Source organism: Labrus bergylta, chromosome 1 (genome assembly GCF_963930695.1).
Source record: "Labrus bergylta chromosome 1, fLabBer1.1, whole genome shotgun sequence".
Classification (NCBI taxonomy): domain Eukaryota; kingdom Metazoa; phylum Chordata; class Actinopteri; order Labriformes; family Labridae; genus Labrus; species Labrus bergylta.
Window position 1 is genome coordinate 10,782,549 of NC_089195.1, and position 14,898 is coordinate 10,797,446.

Genomic DNA, 14,898 nt, shown 5'->3' on the forward strand with positions numbered 1-14,898 from the left:
ATAACTTCACTTAATGGATTCAATTTTCAAAACATTTGTTACCCTGTCTCCCACGTTTGCATTCATCTGTAAGATGAAGTGATTTATAACTAATATACAGGAAACATTGGAGTGTGAATTATGATTTGATGGAAGTGTTGGCTCTCAGACACAAGCATCAAAACTGACCTGGAATGTCTGAATTCCTGTCTCGTAGTTTTCTTTCCTGATACAAAGCCGTGGGGCAAAATGGAGGCTTTCTTGCTGGGGCCCCTTCACGTGTGTGGTGTTGGATCACTTAAAAGATGGAGGAGGGGGAGAGGATGCCATGCGTTTAACTCACACTTGCCTCAGTAGAGGTCAAAAGTGAAGCTTTCCTCCCTAACCAGCAAGTGCTTTGTGGGAAATCTGTCAGAGCTGTTTCCACTGCCAAAGATACAGAGAACAACTGCTTACATTGGCTGCAATTTTTTTTTTATTATAGGAATTTAAAAAAAAAAAAAAAAAAATGAAGCTGAACAAAGAGCCACTTGCACAATGTCCTTTTTATTCATAGTGCTAAAGACACAGCATCATAGTAAAAGAGGAGAGCCAGTAACCTGTAGCGTGTGCCGCTATGTTATATGCATATGTTACACAAGCCTTGCCCTGCAACAAGAGAAATTCAGGGCACGTACGTTACGAGCAACACCAGCAGCCCCTCCCCCTGCAGTCCTCAGAGAGAGAGCCTGTTATGCGTGAATTTGGCTGCAGCGATGGGTGTGTGCTCTGACGTCAGGGCCATCTCCCTATCTCCCACTATTGTTTTTCATCTGCAACTAATGCATTTTATGTCAGGGGTGTCGGAGGGTTTTTTTAGTTGTTTTTTAGAGCGAACCGGATTTAATGTTGCTTGAAAATCACCGGGGCTTTTCATAAAAAAAAAAAGATTTTGAGGCAGATGACGTATTTCGTTCCTCTGTTTTCTTCCTGCCGCTGTAGACTCTGTAAAATTCCTCTTGTTTCCAACAACTGAAATTCCTCATGACAACCCAACCCTTTCTGCTTCCTCCCTCCCTCACCTCTTTCTGTCGCTCTATTTTTAGAGTGCACTCTAATACTCTCTCTCTCTCTCCCTCTCCTGCCCTCCCTCCCTTGCAGTCCCACTGACCTATTTTATGGCGCACCGTCAAAGACAGGAGGAGTGTTTACTGCTTAGCGTCGTTTCTAGGTCAGTGGGACAGCGCAGACGTATGCATGCTTCCTCCCCATCCGCCTTTGTTTCACGCGCACAGGGTGGGGGATTTTTTTTTCTCCGAAAAGAGAGAGAGAGAGAGAGGGGAGGGGAGGGAGCGCGGTTGGCGCTACATTTTTCCACATCTGTTGGTGGTTGAGTCCAAATCCCACCCTGTTGAAAGAAGCTTTACTCGAGTTTCTTAAACAAGAGACAACCAAGAAGTGGTAAAACTCTTGGTGTGGCAACAGAGGGGCGGGATTGTGAGAAATAGACTGCGAAGCATATAACATTTTACACCCAGACTTTGCCCTTGAGTTACAACTCAACAGAAGAGGATTAATTAATGAGTAATTATCCAGAGCAGACTGTTTCAAGGTCACAGTGGTGGTTTTGTGAATTTTAGATTATGTAACAGAGTTTCAGTTACTTGGCTGGGGATGCCACACCTTAGGATACATGGTTATGTGGCATTGAGTTGGTGGTGATACTTTAGCTCATTTTTTTTTTTTTTTTTAGAGTTTCTGAAGTAAAAACAGGTAATGTACATAGTTGGGCTTCTTGTTTGGTTTAAACATTCAAGATTCAAAGTTCACCATATTTAAAGTTGCTTCATAAAGGAAACTTTATGATGATCAAAGTTTATTATTTCAGAGTTTGCAGTGAAATCAACACGAAAGGAGTCATTTTTACCCACAGGCACACTGACCTAGATTCTCACATTCCCACTCTGTGTGTCATCAAAAGAGGTTTTCATGTTTGTTGACTCAAGGGGTTTGTGTAATGATGTGTTGTTGATGACTTTGTTTTAACTGTGTGATGTGGTGCAATGAGAGAACCAGAATAATCCAGACCTGAGACAAAAGCAGCGCCGTCTAGTTATTACATAACACTGAACTCATGATCTGTTGTTGTGCTGCATTCAGCATTGTTTCATTTTATGGTGCATGTAAGTGGGCAAGGCTTCCTTTTGAGCAATGATGTTGACACTGAATAGGGAAGTTCAGCAGCTTGTGCTGTTGTGTAATCTCAGACAGTTTGACGGCTAGCAGAGAAACTGCGACATTGCTGCTGTGAAGTCGCCCCTCCCCCACAGAAACAGACAAAACAACAGAGAAGTGTTTCTGCTCCCATGAGCCCATCCCAGCCAATCCTCAATGAGTACGATGCGTTTCTTTTGATTCAATCCAGCATTGAGAATTCAGATTTTAGTCATTTAGTCACAAATGCTTTTCTCCTCACAAACCATACAACGAATGCACTAATAAACATAGAGTGGGATGATGCACTGATGAAATGAGTCCCCGTATATTTTTCGTCCTTCTTCTGCCAGTCTCTGCAGGGCTGGCACTAGGTCAGCTTGCCTCAGACCTCGCTATGCGACTTTGACAGTAACCTGTCTTACATAAGAGCTCTGCAGAAGCAGCAAATACCGCATGTTTAGCCACAGCCACAGCTGTACTCTTTCATGTGCTGCTTCTCAGACTTTGCGTCTCACCGTCCTTTTTCGTCTTAATTCAAGGAAACAAAGTCCAGGAAGGAAGCGCATTGTATAACTTTTGGGGTTATGTCATCATAGATTATTTTTTTTGCACAGGATGCACTGTGCTATACCGACGATGTGTTGTTCTAAAGCCATAGATATTACAGCCACATTTTTGCTTAGTAACACAGTCCATACATCTGATTTAAATTGATTGAAGAGTAATGTATTTTCTTGCCTGCAGTGGTTTTACATATCATCTAACTCCCTCCTTTTGTCTTTTTCTCTTCTACATAGTGGTCAGCAAAGAGCAGAACTGAATCTGTATCCTCAGGGATCAGCAAAGTAGTCCTCCTGACATACTTCCTCTGAAGACAGACATCACAGCTCAACTAAAGATTGCGGAAGACGCAGACAAACTCTAAATCACCTCCAGCGAGACTGCTTTGAGGCAAAGACGTTTGGCCTAAAATACAATCTTGTATTTTTTGGTTTCTTGTTCAAAACACTAGTTCAATGTCTGAGGTGTTTGTGGAGTTCCACCTCTTTTTAATCTTCTTGGCTAGTTTGGACACTTGAACATTTTCATTTAGAAAACAAGAAAAGGAAATCAATGAGGCGATCCCTTCAAGGAGCACAAATACCTCATCAACAAGTTTTTTCTGATCCTGGGACATAAGTCAAACTCCTAAGTGAAAAAGAAATTACATTTTTTCCTCTTCAACCCCTTGCCCTTTGCTAGAGTTACACTCTGGCCACCAGAATGGAAAGTCTGAGTTTACACTTACCATCTACCAACAACAAAAACGCCATGGAGATAGACAACTTATCCTCCTACAGCGGAAGCCTCCCATCTCCTAATCCTGATGATCCTGAAGCACGGATCGGCCGTCAGTCTAAAGGTTCAAAAGCTAATTTGAGCTGCCGTCGCAAGAGAGAGTTTATATCCGATGAGAAGAAAGATGCTTCCTATTGGGAAAAGCGGAGAAAGAACAATGAAGCAGCTAAGCGCTCAAGAGAAAAACGTCGCCTGAATGACATGGTGCTAGAGAACCGTGTCATGGCACTGAACGAGGAGAATGTTCGACTCAAAACTGAACTCTTACAGCTCAAGTTGCGCTTTGGCCTCATCAGCACAGCTTCCTACATGGAGAAAAGTCAGCAGATCTCCAACAGTGTTGCTAATGCCAACAGTAGTAGCAATGGGAGCAGCACCAATGGCACCCCGAACAGTCATGCGTACCACTCTAGCAGCGGCTACTCCAGTGCTTCCCAGGTCATGCTGAATTCGGACTCTTCTGAAACAGAACAGTCGAGCCGTGGAGAGCGCCACAACACGCTCCACAGTTACTCTCCCCGGGGCTCTGTCTCTGACATGTCTGACGCCTCCTCCAGGGGCTGTAGCCCAGAACCTATGGGCTACAGCATAAAGACCGAGCCCTCAAGTATGGAGATGGCCAGACTGGAAAGAAACGGGATGCCTAATGAGATGTCTAGTGAGACTTACCATGGAAACCACACTGATCACCAGCAGAACACGCAATTGGCTGAAAGTGCCATGGACTACCAGCAACAGCAGCAACATTGCCACATGGAGGCCTCCAGCCAAGCCCCTCAGGCCCCCTCTGCACAGAGGAGTGTCATCCTGTATCGTTCCAGCAGCGGCTGTTACCCAATGGAGAGCCAGAGGCTAGAGGACCAGCAGACCCAGCAGAGCAGAACTGTACAGCACACCTCCAACACAAAGTTCTCGGACTGCTCAGTGACCATCACAGAGGTCGCTGAGAAGTTGGAGAGGACAAAGACCATGGACTCGCCTCAGTATGAATACACAAATGATCATGCTGAGTCCGCAGAGGAGCTTCAACAAAGGTACAATGCCAACGCTCAACAGCAGTGTGAGAACCATCGTGTGCAATACAGCTACCAGGGTCATGAAAGTAGTCTTCAGCATGCAGGGAACCACCAGAACCCCTTTGCCCCCGATCTGATCCACAACACTGAAGAGGGAAAGTCTTCCTTCCCACAGCACAACGGCTACCTCAACACACTGGATGAAGAGCCCCCAGTGCTTACCTATGAGGGAGGCTCTAGAGCCGATGGTTTTTACCAGGAGAACTCTTCTGCAAAAGACACCTCATCCAGTGATGGAGACCCTCGTAGCTCTGACAAGGAAGGCTCCACTGATGATGAGTCACCCTCCTCATCCTCCTCAGACATTGGCAGCTATCACCAGAAGGCAGCAGGAGCTGTCAGTGAGTGCCCAGCAGAGGTCAAAGCCACTGCCCTGCCCCACAAGCTCCGCCTCAAGTACAGAGCCCTTTCTAATGGAACAATGGGAGCGTTTATGGAGGGACACGTGAACACCTCCATGTCCCCCTCTCCCAATCTGCCTCAGCATCCTTACCTAGCTCTCCCCAGCAACCCTCACAGCACCCAGGCCAACGGGGAGAGCAAAGAGGCGGAAAATGACACTGACTTTGCAGAGCAGCTCAAGCATCAGATGAATGAGAGGATGGAGGCAAAAACGGAGGTGGGGAAGAAGGGATCCAGCAGTAGCAGGAGTGGGCGCAATAAGAGGCGCGATTAAGGACAAATAGGAGCAGTTTTATGCCACCTTATTGTTGTGTACAGTTTATAGACAACTACAACTCTGATTCACATCGCTACCTTTCAAGGACTAGAATACCTTTGTGAGGTGTAGTTTGGATGTGAGATCACCATCACACTTCACTGTGTCATCTGTTCCCTTTTCCTATTCTCTTTCATACCTTCCACCAATCCCTTCAATCAAAATAATATGTCAATAAACCACAGAGGGGACAGAATGTAACTCTGCAGAGCTGGAGCCTGGGATACGTCCCTTGAAGACATTTTTAACATTATTCAATTCTCCATTATTGTGACCAGCCTCAGTAGCTGGCCAGCACTTACTGTGGCATTATGCGAACATTCCTTTAACCAAAGAATTCGCATCCTTCCTTTAGCATCTCCCCTTGTTTTGCCAAGAGTTACATTCTTCCTCTCAGTAACTTTCATATGACACCTTCTTAAACATCTGCACACAAGCTCCCCTCACTTCTGAAGCACTTAGATTGTATATTACTGTGACATAAATTTGCATATATGGAATATATATTTTAAGAAGAAAATGTGGCAAAAATGAAAAAAAAAAAAAAAAAAAAAAGAACAGTTGGATTTGGAAGTGGTGGACTTAAAAGTGACATGTTTGTTCCTGTTCAGATACATTGTACAGTCCCTCTTTGTTTAGAAATGCCTCAAATTTTCTTTCGACTAAAACTGAGAGCCAGTAAAAAATAAAAAATAAAAAATAAGAATAAAAGGAAGATACTCTTTTTCAGGTTTATGAATCTGATCAAAGCCTCGTTCAGGTGATCTGAGCTATTTGACACTCAAAGCTGTCAAACGGTCAAGGCCAGTGAAATGCATATCAGTCAAGGCTTTGCAGTCACACATTGCTGTTGGCAAAACATGACAAGCACAAGGCAAGCCTAGTTTGCCTATAAAATCTCAACATCTTCATTTCCAGACAACAGTTGTCTGTCTAATAAATGAAGTGGCCCTCTAGTTGCATACCGGCAACGCTGCTCTCTACATAAGGTGCCTCTTTTTTTGTGTTGTCCCTCGTCCCAGTTTGGCCAATGTCTTAATGATTCCACTCACGTCTGCACTGAGTTGTTTTAGCTACAGTAGATCATACAGTCATTCAAGTTTAACTGTTTCACTTCCTGGTGCCTGCCTCTGGCCACTTTGTATAAATGTAAAATTGTCTCTTTATCTCTTGTATACTGCTGTCATTATTTTATTATAATTTTATTAATATTGTTATTTTCTATTATATTTGGTTATCATTTTGGCTATTATTATGTTTATTTTTTGTTGTCTTGTTGTGTCATTTTGTGCTATGCTCTTCCTGGTTGTGCTGTGTATTTTCCCATTGTCCCCTGACCCCACCATTTGTACTCTGTGTTACCGTATAACCTCTGTTGTTTGTCGAAAGGCTTTTTGAAAATGGAAAAAAATCATGAGTAAGGCTTGTCCAGAAGTGATAATGTATTTTCTACTTCATGTGGATATGCAAATGGTTACAAAAAAACCTCATCTTTGATTTTTTGAGAATCAAAATGGGGGAAAAAATAAAAAGGTTGTTGAATTCACGTATGTCTCATGTGAACTTTTTGAGTTGTATTTTTTAAAGGCTCAGTGAAAATGAAAGGCACACAAACACATCCAGACCAGCCTATTTCTAGCAGAAGACTTAACAGATGATTCACAGCTCACAGACAGCAACACAATGTTGTCCAGCACAGTCAGAAAAACTTCAATGGCTCATGACGTCATTACAAAATGCAGCCTACCGGCAGAGATTACTGAGGGGGAAAATAAGTCAGCACAAACAGTTCTGTACAGCAGTACAGGAGAGAATCCATCATCTTCACTTAATATGAATACTGATATCATATGTTCACAATATAATAATAATATTTATTTAATGAACACTTTTCAAAATGAAGTCACAAAGTACTTTACAAGGACAGTGATAATAAAACAAACATAAATCAGCCAGGTCATACAATCATAAGCAAAGGAAATAATTAAGAAATAAATGTTAAGACATTAATTAATTGAAAAGAACTCTAAAAGACCTTTTACAGGATTTAAAAAAAGTAAATGATATCCTCTCACAACAAAAACGACTCCAATGCAAACTCAAAAGCAACCCTTACAAAGTGAATGAACTAAACATGAAACTGACTGACTAGATATGAGAGTTAACACAGTCATTTTATTAATTATGATAAATAGCCAAATATTTCTCTATCTTCTTATAAGTATGACAGAGAAAGTCACAATTTTAAATGAATAGAGCTTAGAATAATATAGCCAATTAAAGGATAAGAAGAACATTTAAAATGAAAAATAAAATCTAAGTAAGCCGCTCTAGTTAAAGTCTTAATCATAACAATGTATTACTTTCATGTGTATTGTAAAAAGGTAGTTGTAGTGATAACAGTGTTATAAAAATGGATTATCCATAACCATGAATTATTATAATGTGTAATTTAAAAAGGAGTAGTTGTAGTGATAACAGTGTTATTGCCAAGTTTGCATTTCTCCTCCAGCAGTAATAACTGATTAACCCACTCTATCTGACCACCACCAAACAGCTCACAAGTATATTGAGGTGTTGACTGTTTAACTGCATCATATCTCTTTAGAGGAGTTGGCTGTGACTGAAAGAAAGCTTAAACGACAGAAAATGTTAATGACTTAAATTTGACAAGAAGCCAGAACAAATACAATCGACTGATACTGTAAATAAGCAGCTGTTTATTATCACCTTTGCAATAACTTTATAGTCACATGTTGTACTTGTAGTTTTCTTAAATATCATAAAAGAAATTTATCAAAAAATAATAATAATAATAATAATAATAATATTTTTAAAAGCACAAGAGCACTTTATTTGAGATATTAAAGAGCTGTTCCAGGTTGTATTGAAGATCATCACTAAGATAGTTTAGTTAGTTTAGTGTCAGCTAAATGCAGAAGCAAACTGGCTCCAATGACAGTAGTTACATCAGAGAGCTGTTAAAACATCAGCAACGGAACACACTCTGCTTTCTGCTCCCGATGTAATCCGGGATTGCTCAACACCATGAGACTTAACTGCAGAGGATGTGCTGAACTTGGAGAAAAGAAGGGGGAAATAATCACACAATGTATCAGAGGGCAACAAGCAAAAAACAGAGTTACGCAACTGCTTTGGGAGAGAACTGCGTCAGACTGTGAACGGTGACTGTGGCAGCCTCCTTCTGACCCTCCCATTAATAGAGCAAGAGCCGATGGGAACAACAAGTATGCATGGGGCTGAGTATGCCATGGTGAGGGTTACATAAGAGCCATTATATCACTGAGATGCAGCTACGCAGTATTTTACACATTTTGAAGGAAGCATATAGGCGTCTTCATGAACTCTGGTCACTGGTTTTGGTCTGAAAATACAAACAGATTTATTGACAGATTTCATTAAGAGAGTGTGACACGTTTTGAGACACAAATAAAAGGTATGGACATCATGTCTAGTGTACTCAAACTTGTAGCATGTTCCTGCAACCAAGAGACATAGGAGCGATGTGTGGTAGCAGCTAAAACTCTGTTTGACAGAAATGTAATATTCTTTACCTCAATGCCACCCACCACCCAGCAATAACAAGGTGAACTGCAGTGCTTTTTATCACACTGTCCTTTCTTCATTCTCTCTCTTACACAATATCCCCCCCCCCCCCCTCCCCTCCCTCCCCTCCCTCCCCTCTAAGTATCTCCAGTTCCCACTTATCCCCCTTTTTTCATTTCATGTTTGAGCTGTTAAAGATGCTTTGTATTGTGTGGAGGCTTGTGAAAACGGGCCAGGAGAGAAAAAGTAGGTCAGTGAGGAGAGGACGGAGGAGGGGGTGAGGAAAAACACAGCAAGAGAGAGAGAGAGAGAGAGAGAGAGAGAGTGGGGTTATGCAGAGTGAAAGGCCGTGAGGGAGAAGGGAGGGAGGGAGAGAGGGTTACATCACATGCCTCCACAGTGTAAACTTGAACAAACTACTCAGAAAGAAGCTCTCTCTTGTTGCTGCCTGAGGGAGCAGGTCAGTAGCTCTCTCTCTGTCTCTTTCTCTCACACATACATGTTTATGTGATGAATGTATGAGGTTAGCAAATACATCAAGCACACATTTATGAGAAAAAAAACAAGGGGACTTCAAGCAAATGGGCTTGTCTATATGCCAGTCGGCCTATATATATTAACATTTTCATACACCTCCACCACACCCCCCTGTCATCACATGTTCCATAGATCTTCAGTGACTTTTTAATCAAAGATTCAACCTTCTTCTATAATCAAGTTCATTTAGTAGCCGGGCCTTGTAGAGTTTGGGTGCAGCGTTTCTAATACACATTTGAGGAAGACAGACTCGTGACATTATCTACTTCCAGTTTTCCTTAAGATAACAACTCCGGACATTTTAGTTTGACCTAATTAGAATTTCAGTCTCAACCTTTGTCCACACACATCATTTAAATGTTTGCACGATAGTGGGATGCCTTACTCGTTATTTCACTTGACTACAGTGTGAGAAGGTTAATGAAAACTGGTAAGTTCATAGCAAATAATGTGTGTGCGTGTGTGTGCGTGTGTGTGTGTGATGTGATGGCGCTGTATCTGTGGGGGGGGGGGGGGGTGTTGGCCCTGCGCGGCCTGCAGTGATCAACAGCCTCAGCAGGTTATGTAACTGTGATGCTGCAGTATGTAGGTCAGCAGCACAGGGAGAGGCAGGGCTGGGGTAACGAGCATCGAGCTGAGGATTTGAGTTAGACTTTGTGATGTTACGTATTAGTGAATGTGTTCACACATTTCTGTTTTAGAGTTTGAGTCATTTTTGACAGTTTGACAGTCCTCAAGCAGAGGATGTACATCTTATATAACGCTGGATAGCATCACTCAGTGCACAAATCTCTGCTGGAGGGGACTTAACTGAGAGGAGAAAAAAGCCCTTCAGAGCTCAATGGTGTAGCATTGTGCAATGAAGCTAACGTGACCCGGCTTACATAATAACTACGTGTGCAAAAAGCAAACAGACAAAAAAAAAAAAAAAAAAAGTGTGATCGTCATAGAGATCAATTGTTCTGTGTTTGCTTGACAAACTTGAAAGAGCTATCATAATAATGTCAAAAGTGATCAGGAATAACCAGAGGCTATTCTAATATTATAAACAGCTTTCAGAGATGTGATTAAGGGCAACGGAGAAGTGCGCCATGTTGGAACATAAATAATTGTGGAATGCGGGAAATCAATCATTAAACAGTTTGCAGTGTGACTGGAGTGCAGAGTGACCTTATATAAACCTTTATTCAATCCTTCATTGACCTTGACGTTTAGGGTGATCAACCAAAAAAATACTTGAAAAAATATTTGATTACATTATTACTTTGTTTCTGATTCTTATTTGATTTTTATTATTTTTGTTGTATGTTTTATTTGTACTATATTTTATCAATTTCTATTAGATTGCTCCTCTAATCAATCATACCTTTATGGAAACTGTATTTAAATGACCTCCACCTGGACCATAAAGAGATTTGGTCAAACATTTTTTAATGTTCTGTAGGCCTTTGAAAAAAGTGACTTTATTCGATTCAAATGATATTTTATCTCAGAGTCTTCTTGTGCAGTATGTTGACACTCTGGGTAATTGGGCCAACCCAATCAAAAAAGTCTGGACACATGCGATGTAAAAGCGCTTTGAGTTGTCAGAAGACTAGAAAAGCACTATACAGCCCCTGTAGGACTCTGGATTGCGACAGGTCCAAGCTGACCCTGTGGATCAAGAAACTGTTGACTTTGGGAGAACATACTGGCATGTGAGCTGATTGTAGCTTACCTCGAGCTGGAAAGGTTATTGGACATGGTTTCTAATCTGAAAAAGCTGCCTTGTGTGCACAGTCTGGTCTAGGTAGGTCATAGTTTTCCGGGTCACAATCTTCTGGCGGACAGGCCTCAATGACTTCCCAATCCACTGAGCCACAGTCGGAAACCCAACTGACAGATATCTTTGGATGAAATATTAAAACAACTTGTACAACAGTGACATGTCAATTATTTCTGGGGTGGCAGAGCTCTCCAAAGTCCCTCCCGTGTTTTGTGCAGAGCCAGTTTGGAGTTGCAAAGATTCATTTATTACATGCATACCTTTCATGAATTTGTTTTTTCCTTTTCCATCCATTTAGACTTAAGTTTTATTTGTGGGTTACCACTAACATCCCCATCTGCACTCGTAAATCAGAAGTATATTCTAATGCAATACTCAGGCTTATGATCAAGTGGTCCAGAATGATAAAGGACTGAATCATGTTCCTCTTTTTTATATTTTCAACGACAAAATGCAATTTGAACGTTTTCATGCACTGAAGTCTCCCCGGCGGCTGCACCAACGTCTTGATGGAATTGTTTTGCCTTTCACATTTTTGTGTATATTGTTAGTGCTTGCAACCAATTGTGATTATCCCATCTGACCCTCATTACCTCCCTGCGAGCCTTATCCATTCTTATTTTAGCCTCTTGGATTTAATTTCAGCAGCAATTGTTTGTAAAGAAGACACAGTGGCCTATGAGTCCGATATCTCGCTGCTCCTTGCACTCAATATAGACCACTCACCGCTTGTTGCCATATTGATTTCAAAACATTGAGTGCTGTTTTTTATTGTGTGGGGATTTGAGACTCGAGCTTAACACCATGTAAAAATGTGGTTAAAGCAAAAAAGATAGACACTAGTAGACACATCTGGTGCAAACTTACTGTTACAATGTACATTGTTCATTCATCTAAAAGGTTTTTATGTAACATATTGGATGAGATTATTACTGAAATGCATTATATTAAATTTTTTACAGTAAAATAAAAAACACCTTCAATTGCATCTGCAATGCTTTACAGTGAGGGATGTTGATTACATTAATGGACAGAAAAATAAGAATCCTTTTGGAAACAAGTAGAGCCAAACAAACGCTTTGAGGGCAACAGAGATGTTGTCAATCACATCCTGCACCTTCGATTGAATCATAGTTCAAAGGTTGCATCAAGCTTTTTACAATCTTTATTTACACTCTTTTAAAATCCTGATTATTGCAGTTATACGTTTCTACCAGATGACATTAAGTTAAAAATCTAACTTGACTTAAGTAGTAGCTCAGGGCAGTTTTGAAATAAGGGGAAGAGGAAACAGAGTGAAAGAATAAAAATGATTCCTCTGCTGAACATGCTTGTTGGCTGCAGTTCAGGAGTGTTATGCTGTCTGCCATGACCCATTCAATCTCTGCCATTGCGCTGTAAAATAGGTCAGCGCATGTCTGTGTATGAGAGGGAGAGAGAGAGAGAAAGTGTGTGTGTGTGTGTGTGTGTGTGTGTGTGTGTTGTACACTGAACAGCTACATATATATGACCAACAATAATGTGAGATTTGCACACTTAAATGACAAACAACACACACACACACACACACACACACACACACACACACACACACACACCACACACACACACACACACACACACACACACACACACACACACACACACAAGAGGCCCGCAGAACAAACACACATCACTGTAGCATTTACATCACAATGTTAAATAGGTCATAAGAAGCTGTGCACTTCTGAAATGAAAGTAGGCCACCAGGAATAACTATGTGTGTTCATGCGTGTGCACGCAGATGAATCAGCTCCATGTTATGCAATGCTAAACCACCCTTGGGTGCCATTACCATATCTTGTTCCTGTATGCTAAAGGAAATAGCTTGCTGGCTTACATATGTGTGCTTATGTCTATTTAGAGAGACTGTTACCCCTTAAGCTGACATTGAAAATCTATGTGATTGTGAAATTTGTCTGTCTACTCAACATTCATTCATTTTCAAACTGTTGACATCGCTGCCTATTTGTCAGGGTTTAAACACTTGTTATATAAATACAAATTTAAACTATAAAAATGTAGTTCATAAAAATATTGGAAAAAACACATGCTTTCAAAATGCTTTCTGGCCAAGATAGCATTTCTTATATTAGAAGATTGATAACACTCCCATGTTTGTAAGCTACATATGAAGCTACTCTCAGCAGCTGCTTAGCTACTGTAAGCACAACAATACGAGCACTTTTGCTTGAAATCTCTGCCGCTTGCCTGTCATCCTCACATGGACAACAAGACTGGATGTAAATGGTAAAAAGGACCGTGCACTTTCCTTGTTTTCTGACCACTCAAAGCAATTTAGGCTTCAGTGCAGCACAAAACAAACCAAAGACCGCCATGTCTCTTGTGCATTTGTTGTTGTTGTTGTTGTTGTTGTTGTTCTGTTGTATAAAACAAGATATAACATGTCAACCCCTGAGCATTAGAGGTGCTGCTTAACACATTTTCTTTTCTTTAGGGAGAGCATGGCTTCTGTTTACGCCAAGTTTGTGCGATGCGAAGCCAACCAGAATGCCTCCACCATCATAAATATCTTACTTAATGATTATATTATCTATCCTATGATCCTACCTATTGGGAGAAAAAAAAGCAACATTTCTTAAATTTCTGTTTCTTAAAAAGCCATCTAACTTTTTTTCAATTTAAGATATACAACATGCATGGATTCTGTTATTGTTAGACCATAACCTGTATATAATTATCGACCACTTGTCTCCAACTTCTTCTATTTTACAAAATTGAGGCCAAAATACCCCTGTGACGGGCTCTGACATAATGTGCTGGCTGCTATAGAGGGGGCGGGGTTTTTGACCTTTACTGCAGCCTGTCAGCAGTGGGAGCTCTGAATCCTTTGGCTTCAACTCTATGGCGCTCTTGTGCTGTCCATTCTTTATGCAGTCTGTGATCCAGACACACAACTTTCCCATGTAGCTCCCTCCTCAACTTTTTTCTTATTCAATCTGCTCAAAATGTTTCATTATTATCAATGGAAATCAATATAGTAAATCAAGAGGGAGAGTTAGACTGCATGGCACTGTACTTTCTTAAGTTCTATATAAAGCTTCACTCAATTAGCATTAAGGGACACTTGTGGACTATTAAATATTTTGTGTATATTCATCATGCTGTTCACACTGTCTGTGTATAGATCCTTAACTAACACCACTGTAAAAGTTAAAGGACAAAATCCACAGAGCTTGATCTAGTGAAGCCATATGAAGCCTTATCAGTCTGGGTTTTCCAAGTCAATTGGACGTCTTTCGAGAAATGGATGACTTTATTATGTTACTTAAACTTACTCTGTAATGCTCACATCACTCTGCTCAGAGAAATATACCGAAGGACGTATAAAAACGGAAACCATGCTCTTGTATTGGGCTAACACTGAGTACTAGGCCTTGAATTAGCTCACTCTTAATTTTAGACTGAACAAGTCTTAGGTTTGATCCATTACATTATTTTAGGAAGGGGTCATCTCAGAACCAGTATGGAGGGGTCAAATAATCACAGCACTGAGAATGGGCATGGGTTTTGCATTGAGATAGAATTTTTTTTTAACAATCTTTAAATCTGTCAACACACGGATATTTATCAGGTAAATGCTCCTCTGCTGATACATTACTCACAGCTGATGCAGTGCTGCTTCATCAGGAACAATGCACAGTCTGCATTTCTAGGTAAGC

General features: G+C 40.9%; 1 protein-coding gene across 1 annotated transcript in view; it reads left to right on the forward strand.

Annotated features, from left to right (window-relative positions):
- nfil3-5 (nuclear factor, interleukin 3 regulated, member 5) overlaps positions 1-6,853 on the forward strand; it is an 8,898-nt gene extending 2,045 nt beyond the window's left edge. Inside the window, exon 2 of the mRNA XM_020653307.3 lies at positions 2,973-6,853. Within this exon, the coding sequence (XP_020508963.1) occupies positions 3,439-5,265 (1,827 nt within the window). The 5' untranslated portion in view covers positions 2,973-3,438 and the 3' untranslated portion in view covers positions 5,266-6,853. The remainder of the gene's footprint in view (positions 1-2,972) is intronic.
- The last annotated feature ends 8,045 nt before the right edge of the window (positions 6,854-14,898 follow it).